This window comes from Elephantulus edwardii, unplaced genomic scaffold, assembly GCF_000299155.1.
Source record: "Elephantulus edwardii isolate Elephantulus edwardi_28Jun2011 unplaced genomic scaffold, EleEdw1.0 scaffold00028, whole genome shotgun sequence".
Classification (NCBI taxonomy): Eukaryota; Metazoa; Chordata; class Mammalia; order Macroscelidea; family Macroscelididae; genus Elephantulus; species Elephantulus edwardii.
This window is the reverse complement of record NW_006399778.1, coordinates 17349761-17362733: the sequence shown is the minus strand read 5'-3', so window position 1 is coordinate 17362733 and position 12973 is coordinate 17349761. Positions and strand designations below refer to the sequence as shown.

General features: G+C 50.6%; 1 protein-coding gene across 1 annotated transcript in view; it reads right to left on the bottom strand.

Moving 5' to 3' along the window:
* The window catches only part of ATP13A2 (ATPase type 13A2), a 22118-nt gene extending 15028 nt beyond the window's left edge, over positions 1-7090 (bottom strand). The window contains exons 1-3 of the mRNA XM_006883694.1: positions 6985-7090; positions 720-814; positions 376-558 (exon numbers count right to left, since the gene is read on the bottom strand). Coding sequence (XP_006883756.1) covers positions 376-558; positions 720-814; positions 6985-7090 — 384 coding nt within the window. The remainder of the gene's footprint in view (positions 1-375; positions 559-719; positions 815-6984) is intronic.
* Positions 7091-12973: the final 5883 nt, after the last annotated feature.

Below are 12973 nucleotides of genomic sequence, written 5' to 3'. Positions count from 1 at the left end.
AGCAGCCCACCCCACGGCCTGGTGGCCCTCCCACAGCAGCCCACCCCACGGCCTGGTGGCCCTCCCACAGCAGCCCACCCCACGGCCTGGTGGCTCTCCTAAGCCAGCCCACCCCACAGCCTAGTGGTCGTCCCTCTCATTCCACCCCACAGCCTGAAGGAGACCGAGATTATGGTTGTAGATGACCTCCTCAGGAACCAACTAGCCATCTCTTCTGGCCATTGCTCAGATGGGAAAGCTGAGGTCCAGAGGTCTGAATGCCATGCTCAAGGCCCCATGGAAAATCAGTGGCCAGGACGGTCTGACAACTTATATTGTCACCATCTCTGGGGCCCTTCTCAGATTCTGGCCGCCCTTGCCCGGCCTGACCCTCACCTCTCTGTCTCTTATTTCGATGACGAGTGTTTCGGCGTGGGCCAGGCTGCATGGCCGGAGCCGGAGCCGCACCCCCCAGGCCGGCTTCCACCGGAACAGCAACAAAGGGATCCCAGCCATCAACCAGACCACGGCGTGGTAGCCTAAGACTCTCCACGGACTCCCACAGTAGCCGCTGAGCCTCTGTGCACACGGGGAAGAGGAGGTCAGGTTGGGAGGGGAGAGGGTCAGGTGTGAGGGGGGAATGGGTCAGGCCGTGGGGGAGAGGGTCAGGTGAGGGCGAGGCAAGGCTGGAGGGTCCCATCGGAGCGTCTCCTCCCCCACGCATCCCATCACCCACATACCACGGATGAAACTGAGGAGCTGAGGGGATCGATCGATGTTGCTATTGTCAGGGTCCCATAACCGGAGGGCGCACTGCCCACGAGAGGGCTGCTGTCTGTGGACGGGAAGGATGAAGGTGTCTCCCTTAGTCAACATAAGCACACAACAGGCTCAATTGTGGAGGGATAACGGGATGGGAGGGAGAGGGGGCTAAAAAGGAAAAAGGAAATAAGTGAGGTGACGGGGAAGGCAGTTCACGGGGACTAAAAAGGACCAAACCAGTAAGCACTCAGTGAGGTGAAGTGGAAGGCAGTTCACAACCAGGGGTTGATTAGACCCTTGTAATCAATTAACTGCATTATCACTGGCAACAAATGTTACCAAACAAAATATCTGTGAATGAGAGCATCAAAAATCAACATGTTTTGTTAAACCTTCACATAAACAAACTATTATAAAGATAGAAAAACAACCCCTTGACATGAGAGGATACTCATTGAGTGCACAGATTTTGGATAATTAATCATCAGGAGAAGGATGGGCAATCTCCTCTTGTGCGATTAACTGTCTTTGAAAACTGCCGGAGGGTCAGCTACGACTCGGTTCCACCTCTGATACACAACAACGATAATCACCATAAATTAATAAACCAGAAAAGATTTAAAAAGTTAAATAAAAAAAACCCATAAGCAATAGTTCTTTTATTAGCTGGTCTGAGAACACCAGCAGCTCAGACCTTCATGCATCTGGTACTTTTACTGGCTGGTTCCTGCACTTTTGTGCTTCGCTTCCTTCAGGGTTTGGCTGTCTCTGACAGGGGTGTGGGCTTAGAGTTGGGGTGTGGGGTCTGGTGTTTACCCTGATCTCTGAACAATCCAGCTACTGGATTTCTTGGTGCTCTGGCCTCACTTACTCACTCCTCACCTACTCTTCAGCCTGTGGGCAGAGAGCAGGATTTATAATCCTCATTCCTGACAGTAAGGAGATCCTAGCATCTGCACGTGGACTGGCAAGTGTCAGGCCCGCAGGGCTGTCTGCAAGTAGTTGAGGACCACTGCCCACTCTGAAGGTAGAATGGGGGCAGAAATGGATCCCACCAGTGGGTGTGGACGGGAGAGGAGGGAAGAACCCCTCACAGTCAGAGAGAAGCTGCTGTTTGCTATGTCCAGTCTAAAGTTGACAGGATTCCTTATCTAATCCTCTGTGAAGGAGGGACTATTACCCATTCCATTAAACCGATGGGTCAACCGAGGCTTAGCTTCATTGAGGAAATTATTTTTTCCCTATCCTTTCTGCAGGAAATTAAAAGAAGAATTGCATTGGGAAAGTTTGCTGTTAGAGACCTCTCCAAATAACTGAACAGCAATGATGTCAGTCTGGAGACTAAGGTGCACCTGATCCAGGCCATGGTCTTTGCAATTACTTGCTATGCATCAGAAAGCTACAATGACTAGGGATGAGAGAATACAAATTGATGCTTTTGAGCTTTGGGCTGGAAAAGAGTATTGAATATACCACGGACAGCTAGGAGAACAGACAGGTTTGTCCTAGAGAGGGTGAGACCAGGCTGCTCCTTGGAGGCAAGGATTCTGAAGCTTTGTCTGCCATATTTTAGACATGTTGCAAAGAGGGATCAGTCCTTGGAGAAGGACGTCATGCTTGGCAGGGTGGAAAGACAGCACAAATCAGGAGACCCTAGACGAGATGGATCGATTCTGTGACTGGGATAATGGCGTTAGGCATGTTAGAGACAATAAGGTTGGCACAGGATAAAGAAGGGTTTAGGTGGTCCCCACTGGACCCTCATCATTTCCTTCACCTGCTCCCCCCACCGACCAAACTGTGCAGCTCTGCAACTGCATCCTGGCCCATCTTCACCCTTTTGCCCCCAACCCTCACCTCCTTGTACCCCCAATATGTTTTTCCCAATAAAAAAAATATTAAAAAAAAAAGAAGGGTTTAGGGCTGTTGTACAAGGGTCGCTATGAGTCACAGGCAACTCGACATCACGTAACAACAACCTTTTTTTCTTGCAGTGACCCTAGTAAGATAGGCAGACCAATGGGTGTCCTGAGGCCCCTGGAGTGGGGGGTGGCTCAATGCTCTCCTTCTAGGATCACCTCTAAATGGGGTTTCTCTCCACATCATCCCTGGACCACCTGCAGCCAAAGCACGTGAAGTGTCTGTCAGACACACCTGGGTTTCCCATCAAACCTGCCGGAGCAATGTCTTAGGAGGGGTACCGGCCATCTGCAGGTTTCAAAGAATTTACAGAGTTCATTAAGCCAGGGGTTGGGGGCAGGGCTGCAGGGCTGCTTTCCTGGGTTCCTTCTTGCCCTCCTTGAGCCCTTTAGGGAGCTGACCCAAAGGTTTCCACCCAAGAAGGCCAGTGTGTCCCAGGCAGCTGTGACAAGTTTCCCAGACCCTCAGCCACTGTCCCAGGCTTCCCTGGAGCCCAGTAGTAACTGTCACAGCCACCACGTTCTCACTGCATGCTGGGATCTGTTCCTAGGCCTTTACATGACAAGCACGGTAACCCTGCAGGTGGGTGTTACGATTGTCCCCTCAAGAAACATTTATTTGGATGAGAAAGTGGACCAAGCACCAGAGGCAGGCTTAAGTCTCAGACCTGGGACCTAGCAGCCTGCATGGCTGGGAGGGGAACCTCTTCTTGCTTAGGCTGGTGAGGATCTGGTCCTGGCTGGGCTGGTGAAGATCCACGAAACTCTCTGGAGGAAGGACTGGACCCCTATTGTCTTCTAGCTGACCCATGAACATTTAACAGGCTCCTTTTTTCAAGGCGGAGGGGGGCACAGCTTGTACGGCATGTCAAACTTCAAAATGCTATCAGTGGGTGGAGAGGGCAGCTCCAGATTTCCAGTTTTACAAGCACCAAGGAGACTGGACTGTCTCCTGTTTATATAAGGAAAGGAAGCTCGGACAGGTTCTATAACTCACCCAAGATCACACACGGTAGTGCCAGGAGGTAAGCTCAGGCAGGTGGCTCCAGGCTTGTGCTCTTATTCTGGTCCCCACCTGACAAGGCAGGGTCTGCCCTCTCCCATCCCACCCCCCAGACCACCTCATATTGACTGATGACAGTAATGACTGCTCTGGTAATAAAGTTAGTACAGCGACAGCCACGAGGCACTGGTCGAGCTGTCAGGGGCTGGGCTAAGCCTCCCACACATGTCCTTTAACCCTCCCAGCCACGCGGTAACGTGGACTTTGATGACGCCCATTTTACACGAGGGAATCAAGGCTCCAAGAGGCACAAAAACCTAAGCAAAAGCACAGAAGCCAGTAACAGGTGGAGCTGGACTCCAGATCCTGTCCTTTTAACAACGCTGCAGCTGGGCACACGTGGGCGCTTCCAAAGAACAGGTGCTTTCCACTCCCCAGGCCTCTGCCAGCCAGGTGACTCAAACACCCAATCATCCAAAGCCCCACCTAGGAGCTCTCTGTCTACTCACCTGACCGAGAAAACAAACAGCGGAGTCACCCCCACCAGAAAGAGCCTGGTCTCTGGAAACGGAAACACACACACACACACACACACACACACACAAATATGTATATATACAAATCCACACTCTCACACATTCATACACTCTCATGGAAACAGTCACTTTCACACATCCTCACATCCACATTTTTACATACATTCACACGCTCTCCCTCCCACTCTCTCACACACATCTGCACACTCACCCTCTCATATACATTCACTCTCACGCCCCCCTCACATAAATGTCCATCCTCACATACATTCATACACATGCCCACACTCACATACTCTCATAAAACACATCCTCATGTACTCTCATCCGCATCCATAGTCTCTTAACACACAGCCACACTCCCCTACATATTCACTCTCACGCATTCACTCACATACACCCTCACACACATTCACAGGCACAGAGCCCCTCTCATGTACACATTCACACATACACATTTACACTCTCACACACATCCACATTCTCACATATATTCACATACACACACACACACACACACACACACACACACTTTCACAAATGGCACTGCTTGCCTTTTAAAGAGAGTGAGAGAAAAAGAAAAAAAGAGTGGAAAGCGCGCACACACACTCGTAAGCCCACGGCCACCACCTGACTGTACAGGCGGATTCTTAAGGCTGAAAGGGCAGGAGGCTTGTGTTCTTTCCTGAACACATGAGGCTCCAGACTGAGACCCCGCGGGCATCTGTTTCCTTTGTCCTCTGTGGTCCAGGTCTTGTCCCCAAGAGTACAGCTTCCTCCCTTCCTGACAACAATCCACAGCCAAGCAGCAGCCGAGGGCCCTCTGCTCTCTGGCTCAGGCAGAAGCGGAGAGAAGGGGCACTCAGGACTACTGACGGGGCCTACCACACTGTGGCCTCACGTCCTTGGCCACCAACAAACCACAGCTCTTTCTCACCCTCTTTAAAAGCCCAGCAGTGCCACTTGCCACTGGAGTCCCAAGTTTCTTTTTTTGCCAGAGCCTGTCACCCCCTCTAAAGACCTGCTGCTCAAGTAGGGCCTAGTGAGTGGTCCTTTTTTCTAGAGAGGGAAAGAGCACCCGAGAGAGGTCACCAGTAGCCAGGCCTTGTTCGAATCACTGTGCCCAAGGGCTTTACGCACATCCATGTATTTGTGTAGTCCTCTCCACAACCACAACTCCCAAGCTCTATTTTTTTTAACCCTGTTTCACAGCCTAGGAAACTGAGATCCCGAGAAGTGGATTGTCAAAAATTGTCACAGAGCCAGCAGATGGTGGCATCTGGACCCCGGCAGGTTGACTATGAGTCCATGCTCTTAATGGCAGCATCATCAGAGCACTGTGCAAGCAAGCTGTGTTTCCTAGGCAGGCACCTTAGCCTCTCTGGGCTTCTGAGTCCCACGTGGAGGATGGTAATCTTGAAGCAACTGGCACACAGGGGAAGCCTGCTGGGACCTGGGGTGTTTGAAGTTGCCAAAGTACCAGCTTGGACAAGCCGTTGGTGATGGCTGGCTTCCCTGCCAAGGAGGTGTGGTTTCTGCTGTGACCCATTTCTCAGGCTCACACCCTGTCTGAAGACACCCTCTTGCTCTGCTCCCATAGGCCCTCTCTACAGCTCTCCCACGTCTGCAGCCCCACAGGCCAACACCCCGGGCTAGAATGGGAGAGGAGCTTGTCTGTTGAACGCTCGGCTCCCAGTAAGCAGACTTCATCAGGGTGGGCAGTTTCTAAAGCCTTGTCTTACGGACAAGTAAGCGGAGTCCTGGAGAAGCATTATGCCCACAGACCTGTTTCACAGCCAGAGAGGAGTCTGTCTTACTTTAAACCCCTTCTGAACCCACTAAAGCTACTTACTCAATACGGATGTTCTGCTCACAGTTCCTCACAGAGGCTCAGGAATCACGGATTGAATGAATGAAAAGAAGGCCACACATCCTGCCAACCTAACAGCACAAGAAGGCAACCCTGTTGGACCATCCATGTGTCCATCCTCTCATCTATAGGTCAATCTGCTGTGAGGAGTACACCTCTTCAACGGGCTCCACAGAAACCAACTCATGCCCCCTTGCTCCCCCAGCATCTACACAGCGTGCCGTCTGGGAAAGTTCTCTGCATCTATCTCATGTCTAGCATTTTACAAAAATTCTCCACAAACTGGGAAAAAGGAAGGGAGAGGGGTTTGAGGAGAACTGTGGGACAGTCTAAACTCCTGCCAAGAGCCAAGCAAAGGGGACCTCCCCCTGCTGGGTATCTTCCAAAAGACATGTGTGAGTTTCCCCTCTATTCACATCTCAGGCACCCAGGAGGATACAGTCCCACCAGCTCTGGGCAGGTGCCACAGGCTGTGCGGGATGATAAAGCTTTCATGGTTATTCTTGTTCTTCTAACAAAACCTGACCGATACAGTGCTGGAAGTGCTTCAAACGCAGACTTGATAAACTTTCACATGCAACCTTCTGAGAAAAGGACTGCTATTTAAAGTTGGGGAAACTGAGGAACAGATTTGTGAAGTCACTTGACAGGAGTCACCCAGCTTGAAAGAAGTCAGAAATGCATGAGTCTGAACAAACACATTCTTCTTAGCTCATCTTCCCAATCTCCCTATGAAAAGTATGGATGATGAATCTTATTTAAAGCATAAGAACAGAGAGGTGGATCAACATGCCCAACGTCACACAGCTAAAAGTGGCCAAGACAGGACTTTGAACCTGATCTGATTCCATGGGGCTAGGGTGCTGACAGGAGCACTGCAGTGTAGAGGGGTTGGAGTCAAAGCCATTTAGGGACCTCTCATTTCCTGCGGAAGCTCCCGCTTCCTGCTGGTGACCTGGCAGCAGGCCAGGGTGGTGTTGCTGCTGCTCTCAGCCTGGTTGCCTGGGTACCGGGAGCTCATCTCTCCTCCGACAGGCTGTCAGGGGCCACTGGAGATCTGCCAGCAGCACCCCAACCACAGCATCTCAGGACTAGGTGGCCATGTTTTCTGGGTTCTCTTACTCTGAGTGTGTCCTGGACTGCAACAGAGTGTGTGTGTGTGTGTGTGTGTGTGTGCGCGCGCAGATGGGTGAAAGAGCTAGGGACTGAGGGGCCCTCAGCTGCAGACAAGAGCGCTCCAGCTGAGACTAGCTGCAGAAGCCCACAGCTGAGGTCTCGGGTCTGAACTAAGATGAGCCCCTTCTGAATGGAGAGAAGACTGGGTTCATTCCCCACAATAAACAGTTGCTGCTGGAAAAAGAAAAAAAAAAGAATTGCTGTTGTGTGGATTCCACCTCCTGGCTACCGTTTGTGATCCAGAGTAGAATGGTTCCATATGGTTTTCTTGCTGTTATCTTTATGGAAGCAAATCACCAGACCTTTCTTCCATGAAGCTGCTGGGTGGGTTTGACCTACCGGCCTTCAGGTTAGCAGCTGATCACAAACAGCTTGTGCCCACCAAGGACCTCATTCAGATTCAAACAAGACTCTGGAAAAAGAGTGGTTCCCGACAGCTGATCAGAAATGAATGCAAAGAGGGCGTGGTCCTTGGACCTGAGTGCTGGCACGGTTCAGCAGGACACCGGAGGCCCAAGGGGTGGGGAGGCACTGGTGCCCCAGGGCTTAAGGAGATCTGGCTTCCTGCTACCCCATTCATTCATTCAGACATGAATTGGATCCCAAATGTCCCAGGATATATCAGCCTCCCTGCCTCTACACCAGTCCGTGCGGGCCCCTACCTGGACCCTGCCACCCTGCCTCTACACCAGTCCGTGCGGGCCCCTACCTGGACCCTGCCACTTGGACATAGAGGCCAGTGGGGGTGTGGCCGTCTCTCGCAAGTCGAGATCTCAATTTCCTCTTGCACTAGCGCGGGAAGCATCCACTCCCACGGCAGCCGGGCTGCGGGAAGGCGGGGTGGGGGGCAACTCTGCGCGGTGGGGACAGTGCGGGGCGCCGTCCGAGGCTCCTGGCCTATCTGGGAAAGGCTCTGGCACCAATTCCTCGTAACCCTGGAAGCGACGGCGTCCAAGGGACGCTCTGTTTGCCCGCGACCCGGCGGCGGGGGGTGTCTCTCCGGCAGCTGCAGCGCCCGGCAGGTGGGTCGGCGCTGCGCACTCACCTGCGCTCATGCCGGCTCCTCGCGCTCATCGCTAGCCTCGCGCTGCGCTGCCCCGCAGCCCGCGGAGGCGCGATCCGGGCCCGGAGGCGGGGCGCGGGGTCGCCTCTCCAGCTGGAGTCGCGCCTGGCGCCCTCGGACGCTGCCGCAGTCGGGAACTGCGTGCACACAGGCCCCGCCCGGCCGACTGCGGCTCCACGTCTGCGGGCCGCGCCGCCGGGGCTGCTGGGACTTGTAGTCCGAGCCCGCTCTCCGCTGGGGCCAGGCCCTCCTGTGCACGCAGAGGCTGGACCACCTCACACTTAGCAATCCTGTAACACACAGCCACACAGGTAACTTCCCATTCACAGCGACAACAGAATGAGATACTGCCAGGTCCTGTGTCACATCCTTAAAACCATTCCCATTGCCATAGAGTTGATTCTGATTCGTTGAGACCCTTCCACAGGTTTCTGAGGTTGTAAATCTTCATGGCAGGGAACGGACTATCTTTTTCCAAGCAGCTGGTAGATTCAAACAGCAAACCTTCAGGTTGACAGCACAATATGTAATGCATTTGGCATGAGTGCCCAGCTCTTTAACCTACCATTGTTCTTGTGTGCCGGAGTCGGGACGGATCCATAGCTGACCCTTCAGCGAGTTTTCAGAGGCAGTACATCGCACAAGAGGAGACTGCCCTTCCTTCTCCCATGGAAGAACTGGTGGACTTGAACCACGTGTCTGTGGAATTGCAGCGGTAGTGTCATACTAGGCCATTAGCGTTAGTGAGCTAAAAAGAACTGACACTAGCCATTTTTAATAGAATGGTCATATGGTCTGGAATATACTGGAATGACATTTTCAAAAAGGACATTTCAAGATCTATCCTTAAGTATAACACTGTCAGTGTTATCTACACGTGCCTTCAAGGAAGACCGGTTAATACGCAACCTCAAACACACAAATATATGCATGGCTTTCAGTGAAGCTAGGCTCTATGCACCCATGGAGAGCTAAGTACCTTTAAACCTGTTCTATATTGGATAGAAAAAAGAGGAGAAAGAAAGAAGCTGGTTCCAAGAAATGAACAGGCCTTTATTGTGGTCTGAGAGGGATGCTAAGTGACCCTGCAAAGGTCAAAATGGCATGAGGGCGGTCACGGACAGCTCCTTTTTATAGGAGGTTTTAGGGAGTTCTAAGGAAAATAGTATTTTGCTCCGAATTTGGGGTAGGGGTCCTGCTGACTAATTTGGGTATGTGCTTTCGTAATCAGACTCAGGGCTTTATCAGGATCCAGTTGTCTGAGCTGTTAGCCTTAGACTTAGACATTATCAGGTTTCTTCAAGAAGTGATCAGGCCTGCTGGCAACTATGAAATTCTTCCTCCAAAACCAAGGTGGATTGGTGGAGTGGGATGCCTCTTGGAAATTCCTTTTTTATTTTTGTTTTATATTGGTTTACTTACAAAGTTCTTACACGTTTTCCACACCTGATCTTTCCCCTTTCCTTTACCTACCTCGCCCTCTACCCATCAAATTGTGTGACACTATAATTAAGCTCCCCCATCCTCACCCCTCTGCTCCCCCTCCCCTCCTTGGATCCTCATACTTGTTCTATAATAATGGTCTTATACAGCATTTGTCTTTATGAGACTGAGTTAGTTCACTTAGCATAATACTCTCTAGTTCTGGACACTTCTTAGTGGACCTAAAGATCTTCTTAACCTTTGTTGCTTTTTGATTTCTGATTATTATTAATGGATGGGATAGGGACTGACAGCTGAGGGTCAGAAAGATGCCTGTCTACAGGCACAGCTAAGAAGCTGTCCTGACTGAAGACTTGTCCTTTTTTTTTTATTATTTTGTGTGCGTGTACCGTCAAATCAGATCTGACTGGTACAGGAGGATATTGCGCCTCCTTCTCAGGCAGAGCATCTGGTGGATTTGAACCGTGTTCCTCTGGGATTGCAGTTCAGCTTCTTGCCACTAGGCCACCAGAGCTCCCCCAGACTTGTCCTTGAGTCATTTCTGGTCCTGAATTGTAGCCCACTACATCCCTAAGGTAAGGAGTGGCATCCACTTCCTAAACAACGTGCATCCGGAAACTCTATGAACTTTGATAAATGTAGACAGTTATAGAAAGGCTTCAAGCCTTTTGTTCATAGGGTCACTATGAGTCATACTCAAAGGCCATCAACAACAACAACATCCCTAAGGTACATTGTACACAGAGATTGTTAACAATTTTAGCTTGCTCAGTTCCACAATCAACACTCTTGGTACTAGCAGTCAAAAGACCAACAGTTAAATTGCACTGTGGAAGTCTGCTGTCAGGAACCTCTCCAGCGTGCTGAGGAGCAATGATATCTGTCTAGAGACTAAGGTGTGCCTGATCCAGGCCATGGTCTTCACAATTACTTGCTATGCCTCAGAGAGCTGGACAATGACTAAGGAAGACAGAAGAATCGACTCCTTTGAGTTGTGGTGCTGGAGAAGAGTATTGAACATACCACGGACAGCCAGGAGAACAAATATGTCTGTCCTGGAGAAAGTGAAATCAAGTTTCTTCTTGGAGACTAGGATTTTGAAGCTCTGTATCACATACTTGGGGCTTGTGGCCAGGAGGGACCAATCCTTAGAGAAGGACATCATGCTTGAAAGGGTGGAGGGACAGAGCAGGAGAAGATGACCCCAGATGGGATGGATTGATACAGTAACTAGGGCAATAGGTGCTGGTGTGTCAGAGTCAGTGAGACGGGCTCAGGATAGGGCAAGGTTCAGAGCTAAGAGTCACAAGTGACTTGGTGGCATGTAACAACAACAATATCCCTCAGACCAAAGCCATGATATTTTCAATTGCTCTATATGGATCTGAATAATTAAGGAAGACCTGAGAAGAATAGATGTCTTTTAATTGTGGTATTGGAGAGGAGTATTGAATATACCATGGACTGCCAAATGCACAAACAAATCGGTCTTGGAGGAAGTGTAATCAGGCAGGTGCTCCTTAGAGACAAGGCTGATGATCATCTTACCTACTTGGGGCACGTTGTCAGGAGGGTCCAATTCTTGGAAAAAGATGTCACGATGAGAAAAGTAGAGGGTCAGAGATAGAAGGAAGATTCTCAACTAGATGGATTGACACAGTGACTGTAATAATAGGCTCAAGCATATTAGAGATGGTCAGTATGGTGCAGAGCAGGCCAAGGGTCAGATCTGTCGTTCAGAGGGTTGTTCATAGTTGACTTGATGGCACCTAACAACAACAACTTCTATAGGAAGCTCCACAACTATGAATGTATCTGTGAATGTTGTGTGGCCATGGCAACGAATGATCAATCCCAGGAGAGAAGTGGAGAGTGCCATGGGAGGGCCAGCCAGTGTGAGAATTGCTAAAAAGTTTGGAGAGAGGACGTAGGAATCAGATCTTGATTCCACTCCCACCTTATGAACTCAAGAGGTCAGACGCCGCTGTCACGCCATTCTTCCAGCAATCTTGTCACCTCTCCTCACTGAGCCTTCCCTTTTCTCTGTAAAATGGAGGCTGTTGAGAGGATGAGATGAGGCACCGAAAGGGCCTAGCAGATGGCAGGTGCTTGAGAGAGTTTCTAGGGTTGGGTTATAGAGGCAACTCTAAGGATGTTCCCCTTACTCTTTGTACAGCTAATAGGCTTGGCATGAAAGAGTCTCCACTTCTCAGTCATTTGGCAACAAGCTGGCTCCCTGCAGCCCAGCTGCTCTCCTTGGCTGAAGGGAGGCCAAACAGCAGAGGCTGTAGGAAGACCTGCCACCTGCCCGGGTTACCTCTGGGGAAGTGGTTCTCACTATGTGGTTGACCAGCGGTCTGTGGCCTGGTTTCTCCTTTCAGATGACATTCTCGGCTATTTCCAGTCACATGAGGGCTAGGAGTAACCGAGCAGCTTCCCTTCTCGGCCACAGCTCCCTCGGGGTGAGGGCCCAGGGAGGACATTAGCTGTCTGATCCAAGTGACAGAAGACATGAGAATCACTGACTTGAGCTGGTTTATTCCAGAGCTTGGCCTCACTTCTCAATTTCTCTAGTTTCACTAGATTTTTATTTTTTTTTCCAGCAAAAGGGGATTTTCTCCCCTGTGACAAATCCCGTGATAGGATCATGGCTGTGAAGTAGAGTTTCAGCAATTGTCTTATAGTTATCCAGGGGAGAGGTGGGGAAGGGGCCTGAGAGATGCTGAGTGAGGGGGGTCACTGGCTGCACCAAGTCTGACTCAGCATTCTACGACAAACGAGAAAGGATCATGATGTCTTTTCTCAGAAAGGCCATTCTACCCACAACCCCACCATTCCCATTAAAACAGACAAAATCTTCCAGCCCAGAAGGGTTGGCATGGACTGCCTTCTCAATGTCTAGCAGAAGGTATTCATGACAAATGGGCGAAAGTGAGTTTATGAACTATTTGTTCTACTCTCGATACTCTCACACGCCTGGCTTAGATCTCGTCACAGCTCCGTCAGGAAAATGGTCTTCATTTTCTCAATGAGAAGACGGAGGCACAGTGAGTGTCACAGCCTGCCAAAAGGCCAGGGAAGAAGAGAAGGCAGGCTGGCTTATCTGGACACTAAGCCACACACAGGCCTATTTTTGTAAATGCAGACACATGGTCTGGGCTGGTGATCAGAGCCCACAAGGGAGCACAAGGGACAAAATATTGTCTCTGCTCAGGTCTGAAG